Genomic DNA, 15,123 nt, shown 5'->3' on the forward strand with positions numbered 1-15,123 from the left:
ACTAGACTATAGGCTGACTATAGACTAACTATAGACTAGACTATGACTAGACTAAGACTATAGACTAGACTATAGACTAGACCATAACTAGACTATAGACTGGACTATATACGAGACTATAGACTAGACTATAGACTATACATAGACTAACTATAGACTAGACTATGACTAGACTATAGACTAGACTTAGGACTAGACATAGCTAGACTATATACAGACTATAACTAGACTATAGACTAGACTTGACTAGACTATAGACTAGACTATAGACTAGACTATAGACTAGACTATAGACTAGACTATAGACTAGACTATAGACTAGACTATAGACTAGACTATAGACTAGACTATAGACTAGACTATAGACTAGACTATAGACTAGACTATAGACTAGACTATAGACTAGACTATAGACTAGACTATAGACTAGACTATAGACTAGACTATAGACTAGACTATAGACTAGACTATAGACTAGACTATAGACTAGACTATAGACTAGACTATAGACTAGACTATAGACTAGACTATAGACTAGACTATAGACTAGACTATAGACTAGACTATAGACTAGACTATAGACTAGACTATAGACTAGACTATAGACTAGACTATAGACTAGACTATAGACTAGACTATAGACTAGACTATAGACTAGACTATGACTAGAATATAGACTAGACTATAGGACTAGTACTATAGACTAGACTATAGACTAGACTATAGACTAGACTATAGACTAGACATAGACTAGACTATAGACTAGACTATAGACTAGACTATAGACTAGACTATAGACTAGACTATAGACTAGACTATAGACTAGACTATAGACTAGACTATAGACTAGACTATAGACTAGACTATAGACTAGACTATGGACTAGAATATAGACTAGACTATAGGCTAGTCTATAGACTAGACTATAGACTAGACTATAGACTAGACTATAGACTAGACTATAGACTAGACTATAGACTAGACTATGGACTAGAATATAGACTAGACTATAGACTAGTCTATACACTAGTATATAGAATAGTTTACAGATTAGACTACAGGCTAGACTAAAGCCTAGACTACAGATTTCACTATAGAGTAGACTGTAAACTAGACTATGGACTATATTATAGACTTGACAGTAGACTAGACTATAAACTAGACTAAAGACTAGATTATAAACTAGATTATAAACTAGACTATAAACTAGACTATAGACTTGACTATATACGAGACTGTAGACTAGACTATAGAGTAGACTATGGACTAGACTGTAGACTAGACAATAAACCAGACTATAGACTAGACTATAGAGTAGATTATAGTATAGTCTAGACTATAGATTAGTCTATAGATTAGACTATAGATTAGACTATAGATTAGTCTATAGATTAGACTATAGACTAGACTATAGACTAATTAGGATTTAAAGAATTCCCGTGGAAGCTTATTCCAGAAATTTCCCAATATAAAAAACCCTAAACATTAGTCTTAATAGCCCGAACTATAAATAATAAAAAAAAAACTATATAAAAACCCATAGATTCTGACACATTTAACATGACTGGCGATCCAGTAGCAAGTTCATTAATATGTATGTAATTTTTCAAGTTGCTTCAATCATAATTACTAATGTCTTTATATACTTTTATTAGTAGAAGAGAAAAAAAAAGCAAAAGTTTTCTAGTTTTCTTTTTTGCAAAACTGATCTATAGAGCAGTTTTCATTATTGTCAAGTAAAACTTTTTTGTAGTTTGCAGTTCATATTTACTTTTTTCATTTTCATATTTTATGACTTGACCTACATTTAACTCTCTCGAAATTTATTATATATTTTTTCTTTCCTAACAAAGTAAGACTTCCTATAATTTCTATTCAACTCCTCTGTAACATGGCCATTGGGTGTAGTCATGCTATTCGCGGTTGTTGTTTTCGTTGTTGCTGCTGCTGTAGATCATGAGCTGCTGATAATATGTAACTAGTTTTTCTTGCAAACTACAAGCCACCAACTTCCCAGGAGTTTTCTTTTGACTTAACAAACATTAAACATTAATAAAAATTCAATGGAAAATTCCTAACTAGAGTACCTAAACTAAACTTTTCAAGAAACATCTTGTGCTGTTTTAAATGGCTCATCTATGCTGGAGAACATATGTATGCATTTGCTATATTAGCAAATCACATAAATAGCATTTGCTGCTAATATGTTTTACTTTAACAATATGCGTGTGATTTTGTTACTCCAGCAGCTCAAATTATGGTTGCTTTTGTGGTAATAAAGTAGTATTCCTGGAAATAAAGAATTGCTTTCGCAATTGGTAATAAATACTTAAAGTGCTTGCAACAAGTAATACTGTAGAGCAAATCAATGTAATGTCAGCATATTTAAGCATACAAACTATAAAAAGCATGCATAATTAGCTACTATTACTACTATTTTTCTTTGCAATTACTCAATTTAAATTGAATTTTTTCCTAATTAGTTTTTTTATAGAGAAAATATTTAATTTGTTTGTTGCTGGTAGTAACTAGTATTCTTTGATTTAAATTGCTTAATAGAAATTGAAGTTGTTGCTTAAGAAAAGCTTTTAAAATTCCTTTTTACAAGTAATTTATATGTAAAAAGGACTAGTATGGTTTGCTATTGAATAGTTTTAAAGGAAGAGAAATTCCAATCCGGAAAAAAAGCTTAATTGAATTTTTGAAATAATTGATCTTCTCTAAAATAGTGATCGCATGTATAGATCGTTGGTATAGACTTGTGCTAGCAGAAAACATGTAGAAAATCACTAGAAAAGTTTATCGGGATCATATCGCAAGATCAGTTTGTTTGTGTAAAATTTTCATTGTTTAGTAGAAGCCAAGCACTCTTATGCCAGAATCTCATCAATTTATAGCGATCTATATTGATCATCGTGAGCCAAATTTTGGAATAATTTCGTTCTAATTATCCGTTTACATATAATGATCTTTGTTCTGTTCATTATGTAAAAGGCAGCTATGTCCAGCGATCTGAAGATCGCTACAGATCGATGTGGTCATTGTGCTAAATTATTATGGCAGAAAGCAATGCTGTTCTGCCAGAGCAACATCGATCTATAACGATCGCCATACAACTTTTAGAATAATGATTTGTTTACTGAAACATATATCATGATCATTTTAGAACAAGTTGGCTCCAGTAATTTCATGAGTCTTTACGTAAATAATTTTCGGACTGTCGGAACCACATCGATCTGTTGCGATCAGCGAACAAAATTTTAGAATAAGTTGACTCTAATGATTAATTTACATATTATGATCACTGTGCCGTATTATTAAGACAGAATACAACACTGTCCTGTCTGAACTATGTCGATCTGTATAATTTAGATCTAATGACAATAGATGATAACAACAAGACCTCCAGATACAGATCATATATCATGATCATTTTAAAAGAAGTTGGCTCCAGTGATTTCATGAGTCTTAACGTATAATGATTGTCGGACTATCGGAACCACATCGATCTGTTGCCATCAGCGAACAAAATTTTAGAATAAGTTGACTCTAATGATTTATTTACATATTATGATCACTGTGCCGTATTATTAAGACAGAATACAACACTGTCCTGTCTGAACTATATCGATCTGTATAATTTAGATCTAATGACAATAGATGATCATGAACATTTTAGAACAAGTTGGCTCCAGTGATTTCATGACTCTTTACGTATAATGATGGCCGGACTGTCGGAGCCACATCGATCTGTAGCGATCACCGAACAAAATTTTAGAATAAGTTGACTCTAATGATTTATTTACATATTATGATCATTGTGCCGTATTATTAAGACAGAATACAACACAGTCCTGTCTGAACTATATCGATCTGTAGCAATTGACCATCGAAATTTAAGAATAATTAAGATCTAATGACAATAGATGATAACAGCAAGACCTCCAGATAGAGTCAACATTAAGCAGCCATTACAACTGAACCCAAAAGGATCATTAGTCTATGGCTTTTCACTTCTTATTTGAAAATCATTTTGGGCACTTAAAGAACGTGATTTTAAGAACTAGTTCCAAGCTTGATAATCCAAAAAAATAGCTGAATGACTAGTGATGTAACTGTTAATATTTCAAAAACCCCTCATACTATATTGAAATCCCTATAAGCTAATCGTTTATATATAAATCTAAACTCTTAAACATAAATTAGGTTAATCCTCTATGATGTCATCTGTTAAGCGCATACGTTGATGCCAAATGACAAAATGACAAACAAGATCAATCAATCAGTAAGTCAGTCAATTTACCACTTAAAAAGGAAACTAGTTTCTTGATCACAACGATCATTGGCGATCATCGATCGTTTAAAAAATTTTTACGTTGGAAAAAAATGCGTAGAATTTTGTTTTCCGTTTTGCTTTACCATAATTTAAGTCTTAATGTTCAGGCTTGAGGTTCATCATGCAGCAGCATGCGTGTATGTTGCATTTCTTTGAAATTCGTTCCATTTTATCGCTTGAATTTATTGAATGATACATGTGACAAACGTTGGTTAATCTTTGGAAACAGGTTTGACACTCGAACTTGTAACAATTGTATGGCGTTTTTTTTTTCGATTCTCTGTTTATTTGTTTTATATTTCACGTGATGGTCATGATGATGATTATTATGATTAAACTATTAAATCAATACGATTGCAACAATCGCTGGCAATAGTAATAAAGAAATTGAAGATCACCAGAGAGAGAGAAACAGAGAGAAATAGTAGACTTAACAGCGTCAAATATTAAGCATTTGAAAATATGTATTTTATTTATTAAAACTGCAAAGAATAGAGAAAAAAACAAACATTGCAATGAGCAGCGCAAGTAAATTTTTTTTGTTGAGCAACGGCACTTGAATGTCTGCATATATTGGCGCATGAAAGCCATTGACTTCCTCAGTCTGAGCTGGCTTTTTGGCTAATGATAATTAAGCGGATGAGGCAGCCTTAAAATGATCATAATCGTGATGCTGTTTGCAACCATCGGCAGAGTTAGACTAGCCAAAAATAAGCCATAAAGAACAAACAAACAAAAAAAAAAAGAAAATATGTTGTTTCTGTTTAAGAAACAACATCAACTACAAAACGGTAGATATTGGCGTCTGTGTTACACACAACACAAAGTTGACGTTGCAGCAGCAATGTTGCACGAATGTTTTGCAGAAAAATGCAACGGGAACAACTCTACTAACTAAAATGTAACTATGTATTTACAACAACTATCATGAGTTTAACTACTACTAGTACTACCACTAACACCAGCACTACATACTACTTCTATTTCAACTACTTGTGGCAAAGACTGACGACTTAGTTGGTAAACCAGTGGAAACAGGTTGAGCGGCAAATAGGTATTGCAAGTAGTATATTGTGATGTATCATGCTTGATCATGTTATTGATGGCTTTGTGCAGGTTTCTTCTTGTTGCTTCTTGGCAAAAATTTCTTTCTAGCAACAACAAAAAAATAAGGAAAAAAAAGTGTGTCAACCAAAGTTTAGTTTCCTAAAAGTACAAAAAACAAACAAAAATAAAGTAAAATGTAGGAAAAAAATCAGGTGTGGATAGTAACTACCCAACATGTGAAAGATGCTTGGGAATTTTTGTTTGTGATACATACAAATTCCACTTTTTTAAAATTTATTATTTCTTCCTCTAACTTTGACTATTCTGAAATATGTTTCTAAGCAGTTTTTCCAATTTTTATTGATGGCCATCTTTTTTCCATTTCTTTGTTTACTTGCAGCTGCTCCACCTGGTTCTGTCTGTTACAGTCATGCCCACTGTCAAATGTTTCATGCCCGCACCCATTGTGATTTCTTAATTCCCAATCTGTTCGGTCGTTGTCAATGTACCGCTCCTGCCAAACTTAAGGCTGGTGTGTGTGTAGACAATACAATTGAAGAAGTTCAGGTACCAGTAGCCCAAACTACCACTACTACAACAACTGCTCCTGTTAAGGAAACTGAAGCTCCTCTTAATCTTGAACAAGAACCAGCAATTGTAGCTACCCAACCTCAGGTTTTGGCTGATCCCATAGTAGAAGAACAAGCTGATCCCACAGTAGAAGAACACGCTGATCCCGTTAAACAACAATTCCAACAAGAACCCGAAGAAACAGCCAATGTTTCGGTAGAAGAACAAGAGTGGGACGATGATAAAGATATTGTGCAGCTCACATCAAAAACTCCCATTGAATTGCCAGAAGATACAGCAACACACTATGAACCCTTAACACCCGCTCAAACTGAGGAACAACACGCTCAAGAGGCTACAGAAATTTCGGAAACTCAACAATATGTTCCCAATACTACTGATGATTATCCCTATAAAATTGAAGAGGAAGAAAATCATACAGAGGCCCAAAAACAAGAACAGGCTGAAGAACATCTGTCGGAGACAGACATGCAAGAAGAAGAACATAATGAATATGGCGATGTGGTAGATAATACCATGAATTTTGATTATGAAGCCGCCCAACAGGAGATGGAGGATAATTTGGAACAAGAACATGATGGTGAAGAACACGAGCAAGTTCAGCAAGTTCAGCAAGAAGAGGTAGAAGACTTGGACAAACATGAACAAGAGCCAGAACAAGAACAAGAGCAAGTTGATAATCAAGAGCAAGAATTGGAACATGAGGTAGTACAAGATGAAATAAAGACTGAGTCAGAATATCAGCCAGAAGCTCAACAAGAAAATGAAGAAGTTCAGGAACTAGAGCAACAACAAGATCATGCAGAAAATCCTGAAACGGAACAAGAACAACATGTTACCGAACAGGAACAAGATCTAGATCAAGAGCATGAAGAAAAGCATCAGTCAGAAGATGAACAACAACAACATCAAGAAGAACACGAACAAATTGAAGAGACTGAACAAGAGCACGAAGAAAATTCTGAATCAGAACAAGAGCAAATTCATGAACAACTTAATGAGTTAGAACATGAGCAAGAAGAGCATGTAAAACATCTAGAACCAGCCAATGAACAAGAACCAGAACAAATTCAAGTGTCCGAACAGGAACAAGTAGATAATCAGGAATCAGAACATCAACAAGAAGAAAAACACGAAGAACTTGAACCAGAACACACTCAGGACTCTGAGCAGGAACATGTGGAAAATCAAGAATCAAACCAACAACCAGAAAATGAGCCCGAACAAGAACAAATTCAAGATTCTGAGCTGGAACATGTCGAAAATGTAGAGGCCGGACATGAATCAGCTGCTGAACAAGTACAGGAGACTCAGCATGAAGAAGAGTATGCTGAAACTCCTGTTAATGAATCTGAACAGGAACATGTAGAAAATCCAGAAACAGTATCGGAACATGATCTGGAATCAGAGCAGGAACAAGGACAAGTGGAACATCAAGAATCAGAACATGACAAAGAGCCAGAGAATGTTCATGAAACAGTATCGGAAACACAACAAGAACAGGAAGAAAATCATGAATCAGCATATGACAAAGAGCCAGAGAATGTTCATGAGCCAGAAGAGGAACAAAATTATGAAGCTAACCAGTTACCATCAGAGCCAGAAAGCGAAGTTCATGAACTAGAAGAAGAACAAGAGAATGTAGATCACCAGCAGCAATCGGAGCCAGAAAACGAAGCTCACGAACAAGAACAGGAGCTTGAAGAAAATCATAAGGAGCAAACTGAACAGGAACATTCTGAAGAAACTCAACCAGAACAAGAATTCGAATATGAACAAAATCAAGAGCATGAGACAGAACATAATATTGAACAACAATCCGATGAAGATCATGATGATGTTACAGAACATAACGAAATTGAAGAACAACAAGCTGTTGAGCAACATAACGAAGAGCATGCTGAACAAGAAGATCATATTGTTGAACAAGATCATATCGAACAACTGGATCACATAATCTCTGACAATAATGAAATCAACAACATACCACCCAAACAACAGCAACAAGACAATCAAGAAGAAAGTTTAAATGAATCATTAAGCTTACAATCAATAACAAATGAAATTCATCATGATCAAACCGATGAAGTTGTAGCGGAAAATGAAAGTGTTCAAAATGAAAATGAAGCAAACACACAACAACAACAGCAGCCTGAAGCTGTGACGATGGCAAATGATGAAGTTATTACCACACAATCGGCTGTACTTGAGGAAGAAGTTAAAAATGTACCAGAAGCTGAAATCGATTTAAGCAATAGTCAAAATGAACAACAACAACAGGTTGCTTCTTCGGTTGTTGATGAGTCGGTTGTCAATGATGAGAAGATCGTAGACAATGAGGAAGAGAAACTTGTAGGCCAACAAATTGATGAAAACAATGCTGCGGGCCAAATTGCGGACACTAACGAAGCAGAGGAAGAACAACAACAGCAAGAAGAAGAAATGTTGCAAGAAACCACAGAAAAAATGCCTGAAGTAGATAACCATACTGATGGCGATGCTGAAAACTCTGATCATCATGTGTTTGAAGATTTCGAAAATCAACAAGAAGATAAACAAAATGAAATTTCAACCGAACAAAACATAGAAACTGACCAAATTAATCAAGATGTTAATGATATTGAACAACATGAACCTGTTGAACAAATAGAAGAGGAACATGATGAACCAATTGCATTAGATGAGAAACATTTGGAAGAAGAGCAACCTGTTACTGTGGCCAACATTGAGGAAGCTCAAGATCAAATTGCAGAGGAACAAACAGTTGTAGAAGAAATATTACCTAATGAAACTGATCATGAGTTGGTAAATGAAGAGGATCATCATATTTCTCAAGAAGCTATGACAGAACAACCTCAATATTTGGAAAATGAGCCTGCAACTGAGACTGCCGAAGAGGAACATAAACCCCATGAAGAACTCGCAGCCGAGCAGGAACATAATGAAGAACAACGGCAACAAGAACAAGATGTTGTCACTGAATCCTCTTTGGAAGATTTGAAACCCATCAATAATGCAATTGAAGAAGATGAAGAACATAAGGAAGAAACTGTTAAAGAAGAAAACCAAGAAGATATATTCCAAATGAACTCGGAAGATGTAGCATCTCTAGAACAATCTGAAAACTCAGAAACTATCAATCAAAATGAAGAAACTTTTGGCGAAATCACAGAAAATAATGAACAATCAGAAGTCAATGGTGACAGTAATGAAAACTCGGTAGTAAGTGAAAATGTAGAACCCTTAGCTCATCATGAAGAAACTGTCATAGAACATGAAGAGGATTTGGCAGAATCCACAACTTTGCCCACTGAAGAAGAGCATAAAGAAGAAGATGATATTGCCGATAACTTGGAACATGTTAATGAAAAGACTGAAGTTGTTGAAGAAACTAATCAAGATGCAGAGAAAGCTGTGGAAGATAATGAACAACATGAAGCCGATAATGTGGAAAATGAAGAGGATCAACATAAAGAGGTCGAAGAACATCTCGCAGATATAAGTAAAGAAGAGGAACACAAAGAGTCGGAACACATGGCAGAATCAGCGGATGTTAATAATGCTGAAATCGAGCCAATGTTCAGCAACGAAGAACCTCCACAAGTTACCGAATTACCAATCGAAAGCGACAATGTGCCATCTGAAACACTCCAAGAAATTGAAGAACCAACTCCAACATTAGCTGACAGAATTGATGATGATAATGAAGAGTCTGCAAATGAGGAAACTGTTAACCACTATGGGACTCTTAATCAAGACAGCATTGAAGACAATGAGGTGTCACAAGGTGAACAAACCGAAAGTGAAGAAAATGTCTATCTCAATCAACCACAAAATAGTTACTTTAACCAAGATGAAATAATTGATTCTGCTAGACCTGTAAATGAAGAATTCAAAGAAAGCGAATCTATTAGCGACATTTTAAATAATCTCATGAAAGAAGAGGTGACCCTACAACCCGAATATGGCCAAGAATCCGATTTCAATGATCATTTGCAAAATATGCATGAAAGTGATGTAGCTGATCTCTTGGCAGAAGATACAAACATCTCCGAGGAATCGGTTATGTCGCAACAATTGCCAACTCAAGATTCTACTGAAGCACCTATTGATCCAGGAGATAAACTTATAACTTTCTATCCTGATATGCAAGAAGTGCAACCAGTACAACAATTACCCATCACAAGCCAAGAAGAACAACAGCAACAAGAGTCTGTCGAACAACAACAAGAAGAAGCTTCGGGAGATGATGAGAAGACACATGCAGAAGATAATGAAATTGAAAAGACTGAAGAAGAACATCATACCTTATCACCCTTAGATCTGCCCTTCGATACCTCGGTAGATTATGAGCCTCAACAATTCGAAGCCGACAACTTGGTGGTAGAAACTACCACAATTTCAACTAATGACTTGAAGGTGGAGGAAAATAATGAACAGACTGAAACCACTACCTCAGCTGGAGCTATTGAGGAATTGACTACACAAACTATGTTGAATTTGGCTAGTCGTGTTACTCTTATGGAACCAGCTGCTCCCATAGCCACCACCCTAAGACCTTTAATGTCTTTGAATGCTAATGATGAGGTAACAGCCGAGCCCTCTATTGATGCTCCCATTATGGAAAGTCTATTGACCACAAAACCCACCACAGGTAAGAAGGAGTGTAGGTGAACGAGAAAGATTGTATTTTTAAACTAATTGGAGTTTCTCTATTTTTTGTTTCAGAAATTCGCAAACGTGTGGAATTGAGTTTGGAAGCTGTTTCCTTGGGTTTGTCTTGCTCCAATGATAAACAATGTCAACTGGCCGATCCTAATACAGTTTGTAATGCTCGTGGTGTTTGCGATTGTGCCGCCAATGCTTACTCCTCTCAGATGCAAAACGATGCTTCTGCGGCTCAATGTGGTGCCGAGAGAACAGGTTGTGCTCCTGGTACTTTCCAAGTAAGTAGTTGTTAATAGGAGTAAGGCTTTCCAGAACCGTTTCAACAAGTAATACACTTTCTTTTACAGTGTCGCTCTAGTGGCGTTTGCATATCTTGGTTCTTTGTCTGTGACGGCCGTTCTGACTGTAATGATGCCTCTGATGAGGAATGTACTTTCAATACACGCCTTAATCAAACCTGCCCCAGTCAAGCTTTCCAATGTGGTCAAAGTGGACGTTGTATTTCAAGGGCTGCGCTCTGTGATGGTCGCAAACAGTGTCCACATGGTGAAGATGAAATTGGCTGCACAGCCTTGAAATCGGAAGACTCCTGTCCACCACACACTTTCCGTTGCAAGAGCGGTGAATGTTTGCCCGAATATGAATACTGTAATGCCATTATATCGTGCCGTGATGGCAGTGATGAACCACCACATTTGTGTGGTTCCCGCTCAATGCCCAATTTCTTTTTGCAACTTTTAACCGCTGGTGGTTTGATGAATAAGAATATCGATAATAATGCCTATTGCCCACACAGATGCAGCAATGGTAGATGTCGTTCAACGGCCATAGTATGCTCGGGCCGTGATGGCTGTGGTGATGGTACAGATGAACAAACCTGTTCAGTGTGTAGTAAGTTTTTTTGTAGTATTAACAAGAGAAATTACTAATTATGTTATTCTTTCTAGGATGCCCTGCCGTTAACTATGATAAACCTGCCATCAATGTTTCAGAATTTTTGGCCAGACATCGTCCCATGCCTTTGTGGTAGACTGCTTGCTTACACTACCTGTCTTTCCCTTTTCACCGTTTATAATTAACTACTTTTATGCATTTGCCACTTGGAAGAAACCAACAATTTTTCTAGTTATAGGTTTATTTATTTCTACAACTTTTCACCCCATTTCCACCCACACCCCCACAACTCCACACACATTTTAATTATTTATTTCTTGGCACTACACAATTTTATTTAATGAAAATTTTCTCACAAAAAAACTTCTACTAAAAAATTGTCTCCTTGCTAGCAAAGGTTTCGTTTAAAAAAATATTTTTAAAATTAACGTTTTTTTAATCAATGGCTACTTTTTCTGGTTTTTTAAATGTTTTATCGCGCAAACCTTTGATCTAGCGATGTCTGACAATTGAATTTATGGAAAAAAAGTGTTAGTGTTGCAAAACGGCATAAAACAAATATTTTATTTCATTATTTAACTATTTATTTTTCATTGCATTTATTTTATAAGTTATTATTTTTTTAAAACTCTATCCCTTTATTTTCTTATAAATATATTTAAAAGCCCCACTTGCATGTTGAAAAGTGGACGATAAAGTGAAGAAAAACAAAAATAAAGTAAAACAAAATAATTTTTTTAAAAGAATTTAAAAATGTATATTCTAGAAGATTAAGAAAAAATAAAAAAAAACATTTTTGAAAAATAAACAAATAAAAAATATTTTTCTAAAGAAAATTGATTTTAATTGAGCCTTTAATCGATCTTAATATTGTGATCGCAGAATTTATTAGTTTTCATATTAGGGCGTCATTAAAATATCTAGTTTTTTCATTTGGGGTTTTCAGATTAAAATCGATGTTTTGAAGGAAAATTTGAATGATCACAGTTTTTTAAAAATTTTCTCAATTGAAGCCTTATTTGAGGATCTATAGCCGATTTAAAGTTTTCCATATAAAATATGAGTGATTTTAGATTTTCACTATTTCCCCAATTGGGGCGTTATTTAAGGATCTACAGGCGATAAAATTTTACTTTTGATGGAAAATATAAATGATTCTCACTATTTACTCAATTGGGCCGTTATCTGAGGATCTACCGACGATTAAGGTTTTTCATATAAAATTAGATTTTTGATGGAAAATATAAGTGATCGCAGATTCTCTTTGATGGAAAATAGAAATGATCACAGCATCTCACTACTTTCTCAATTGTAGCATTATTATTACGATCTACAGCCGATTTAAAATTTTTATAGTGATCACAGATTTTAAAAACTTTTCCGATTTAAATTATTCAGATAAAATTTGATTTTTGAATGAAAATAGGAGTGATCACATTTTTTTCGATTTTTAATGGAAATAATGAGTGATCACAGATTTTCACTATTTTTCTTAATTTACTAGCGATTTTAAGTTTTTCATAAAATATCGATTTCTGTCGGAAAATATTAGTAATCACTGATCACATATTTTTTCCCTCATAAAATTTTCTCAATTGGAACGTTATTTAAGAATCTATAGCCGATTTAAGCATTCTCAATTGGAACATTATTAAAGGATCTACAGCCGATCTTAGGTTTTTCATATAAAATTGTCTCACTATTTTCTCAACTGGAGCGTTATACAGTAGAATGTCGAGTGCTTTACGTGAACACCTGCCTTGACGGCCTTATTTCACTGTGGTCTTTTCATCCACTGGGTAGACTTGAGGCGGTCTACCACGCGCCCCTGAATCCTTCCATGAAGAACTCAGGTGCCAATTTTTGTGCATGGCTGAGCCGGTCCATGTGAAGTACTCGAGCTATCTAATCTCTTGTCATAGTAGCCCCGTTACTGAATGACAGGCAGCATGAGATCAATCCCAATGCAATGCCCGACAAGGAAAAAACAATCACTGGTCTAAAGCCAATATCAGGTGAAATCAATCTTTCGGTATAGCGGAAGGTGACCACCCTTATAATGTCATGAAAGATTGCATTATTTAAAATGCAATCCCCATCAATTAATGATCCATTACAGTGCGTTCCTTAAACTCTTAAAGCCCGCGGAACCACACTACTGAGATGGCTCTGTTGATTCGGCAACAGCACCTAGAGACGTATTTGGTAGTCCGAAATTCCCAGCCAATAAATCAGGATCCCTCTGTATGCCCCGACAACTTGAGATAACGGACCTCAACCATAAGTCTCGTAGCATGAAACAATATGAATCCAGTTGAGATGGCACCGAGAACTTCGCTGAAGTAAAAGGTCTACTAAATCAGTACTAGTCTCCTGTCGGGCAGAGGAGTCTTTTCCGATCTTTCACCAAATACATCAGTTTCATTCTCAGACTATAAAGAACGATCTACGGAATGACAGGCACCTATATTGGCGCCCTACTACCCGAAGAGTAAGAGATAGTCAACGGATTCAGGAATCCAGCATAAGTTGCTCTGTCACATCAGCCAGTGACTTCTGTTGAGATGGCAACAGCACCGGAGAGAGAATCCAGACATATGTATATGGCATTTGGATATATCAGTCCTTGAATCCACATTCTCTTCCCGTGATTTTGGGCCACAACGTGGATCCGGAAGGAAATTCAACCAACTGACAAGCCAGGACAAGTCCTGCGGGCAAATGACCACCCGTTGTGCCATGTTATATGGCACTCTGGTTAGACCCCATGTCAAATCATTTCAAGGAAAGGTCGAGGATATATTTGATCATCACCAGTTTATAGTCCCGCAGACTAGAGGTATTGGTAGCACCTCTTTTCCCCGGGATATAGCAATAACTTGGGTTTAAACCACAGCCACTACGTGGATCCCGAAGGAAACTTAACCAACTGACCAGCCAGGACAAGTCCTGCGGTCAAATGACCACCCGAAGTGCCAGATTATATGGTACTCTGGTTAGACCCCATGTCAAAACATTCCAACAGATCATCACCAGTTTATAGTCCCGGCAGACTAGAGGTATTGGCAGCACCCAGGATATTGCAATAACACCCGGGGGGATCTACAGTCGATTTAAGTATTTCGTAAATCGATTTTTAATGGAAAATATGAGTGATCGCAGATTTCTCTATGGGAGCGTTATTAGTGGATCTACAGCCAATTTCAGGTTGTTTATTTAAAAAACAATTTTTAGTAGAATATATGAATGATCACAGTTTTTTATGATTTTCTCAATTAAAGCATTATTTAAGGATCTGCAACCGATTTAAAGTTTTTCATATTTAAATTTTTGATGGTAATCAAGAGTGATCATTATTTTTTCTATTTGGTGCCTTAATTTAAGGTTTTTCATGTAAATAGATTTTTTTTAAATATATTCGAAGATAATGCCCTGCTACGGACAATTGATTAAAAGTACTGTTGCACTTAAAAGTTAGAATTAAAATCTTCATATAAAATCTCCAGGATACACACACCCAACATCCTTAACAATGTCATTGTCTGTTTATTCATGCGGGCATGATAATGTCTACAGCTGTTAAAATA

The 15,123-nt window shown here is 35.7% G+C and overlaps 1 protein-coding gene across 2 annotated transcripts in view; it reads left to right on the plus strand.

Moving 5' to 3' along the window:
• The window catches only part of LOC119602826 (trichohyalin), a 43,827-nt gene extending 31,527 nt beyond the window's left edge, over positions 1-12,300 (plus strand). For both annotated transcript variants that reach the window (XM_037954578.1, XM_037954579.1), the window contains 4 exons: positions 5,784-10,628; positions 10,703-10,920; positions 10,990-11,533; positions 11,590-12,300. In XM_037954578.1, coding sequence (XP_037810506.1) covers positions 5,784-10,628; positions 10,703-10,920; positions 10,990-11,533; positions 11,590-11,672 — 5,690 coding nt within the window. In that variant the 3' untranslated portion in view covers positions 11,673-12,300. The remainder of the gene's footprint in view (positions 1-5,783; positions 10,629-10,702; positions 10,921-10,989; positions 11,534-11,589) is intronic.
• The last annotated feature ends 2,823 nt before the right edge of the window (positions 12,301-15,123 follow it).

Source organism: Lucilia sericata, unplaced genomic scaffold (assembly GCF_015586225.1).
Source record: "Lucilia sericata isolate MDLA Ls3-8-SP2 unplaced genomic scaffold, ASM1558622v1 Contig000256F_arrow, whole genome shotgun sequence".
NCBI classification, from domain to species: domain Eukaryota; kingdom Metazoa; phylum Arthropoda; class Insecta; order Diptera; family Calliphoridae; genus Lucilia; species Lucilia sericata.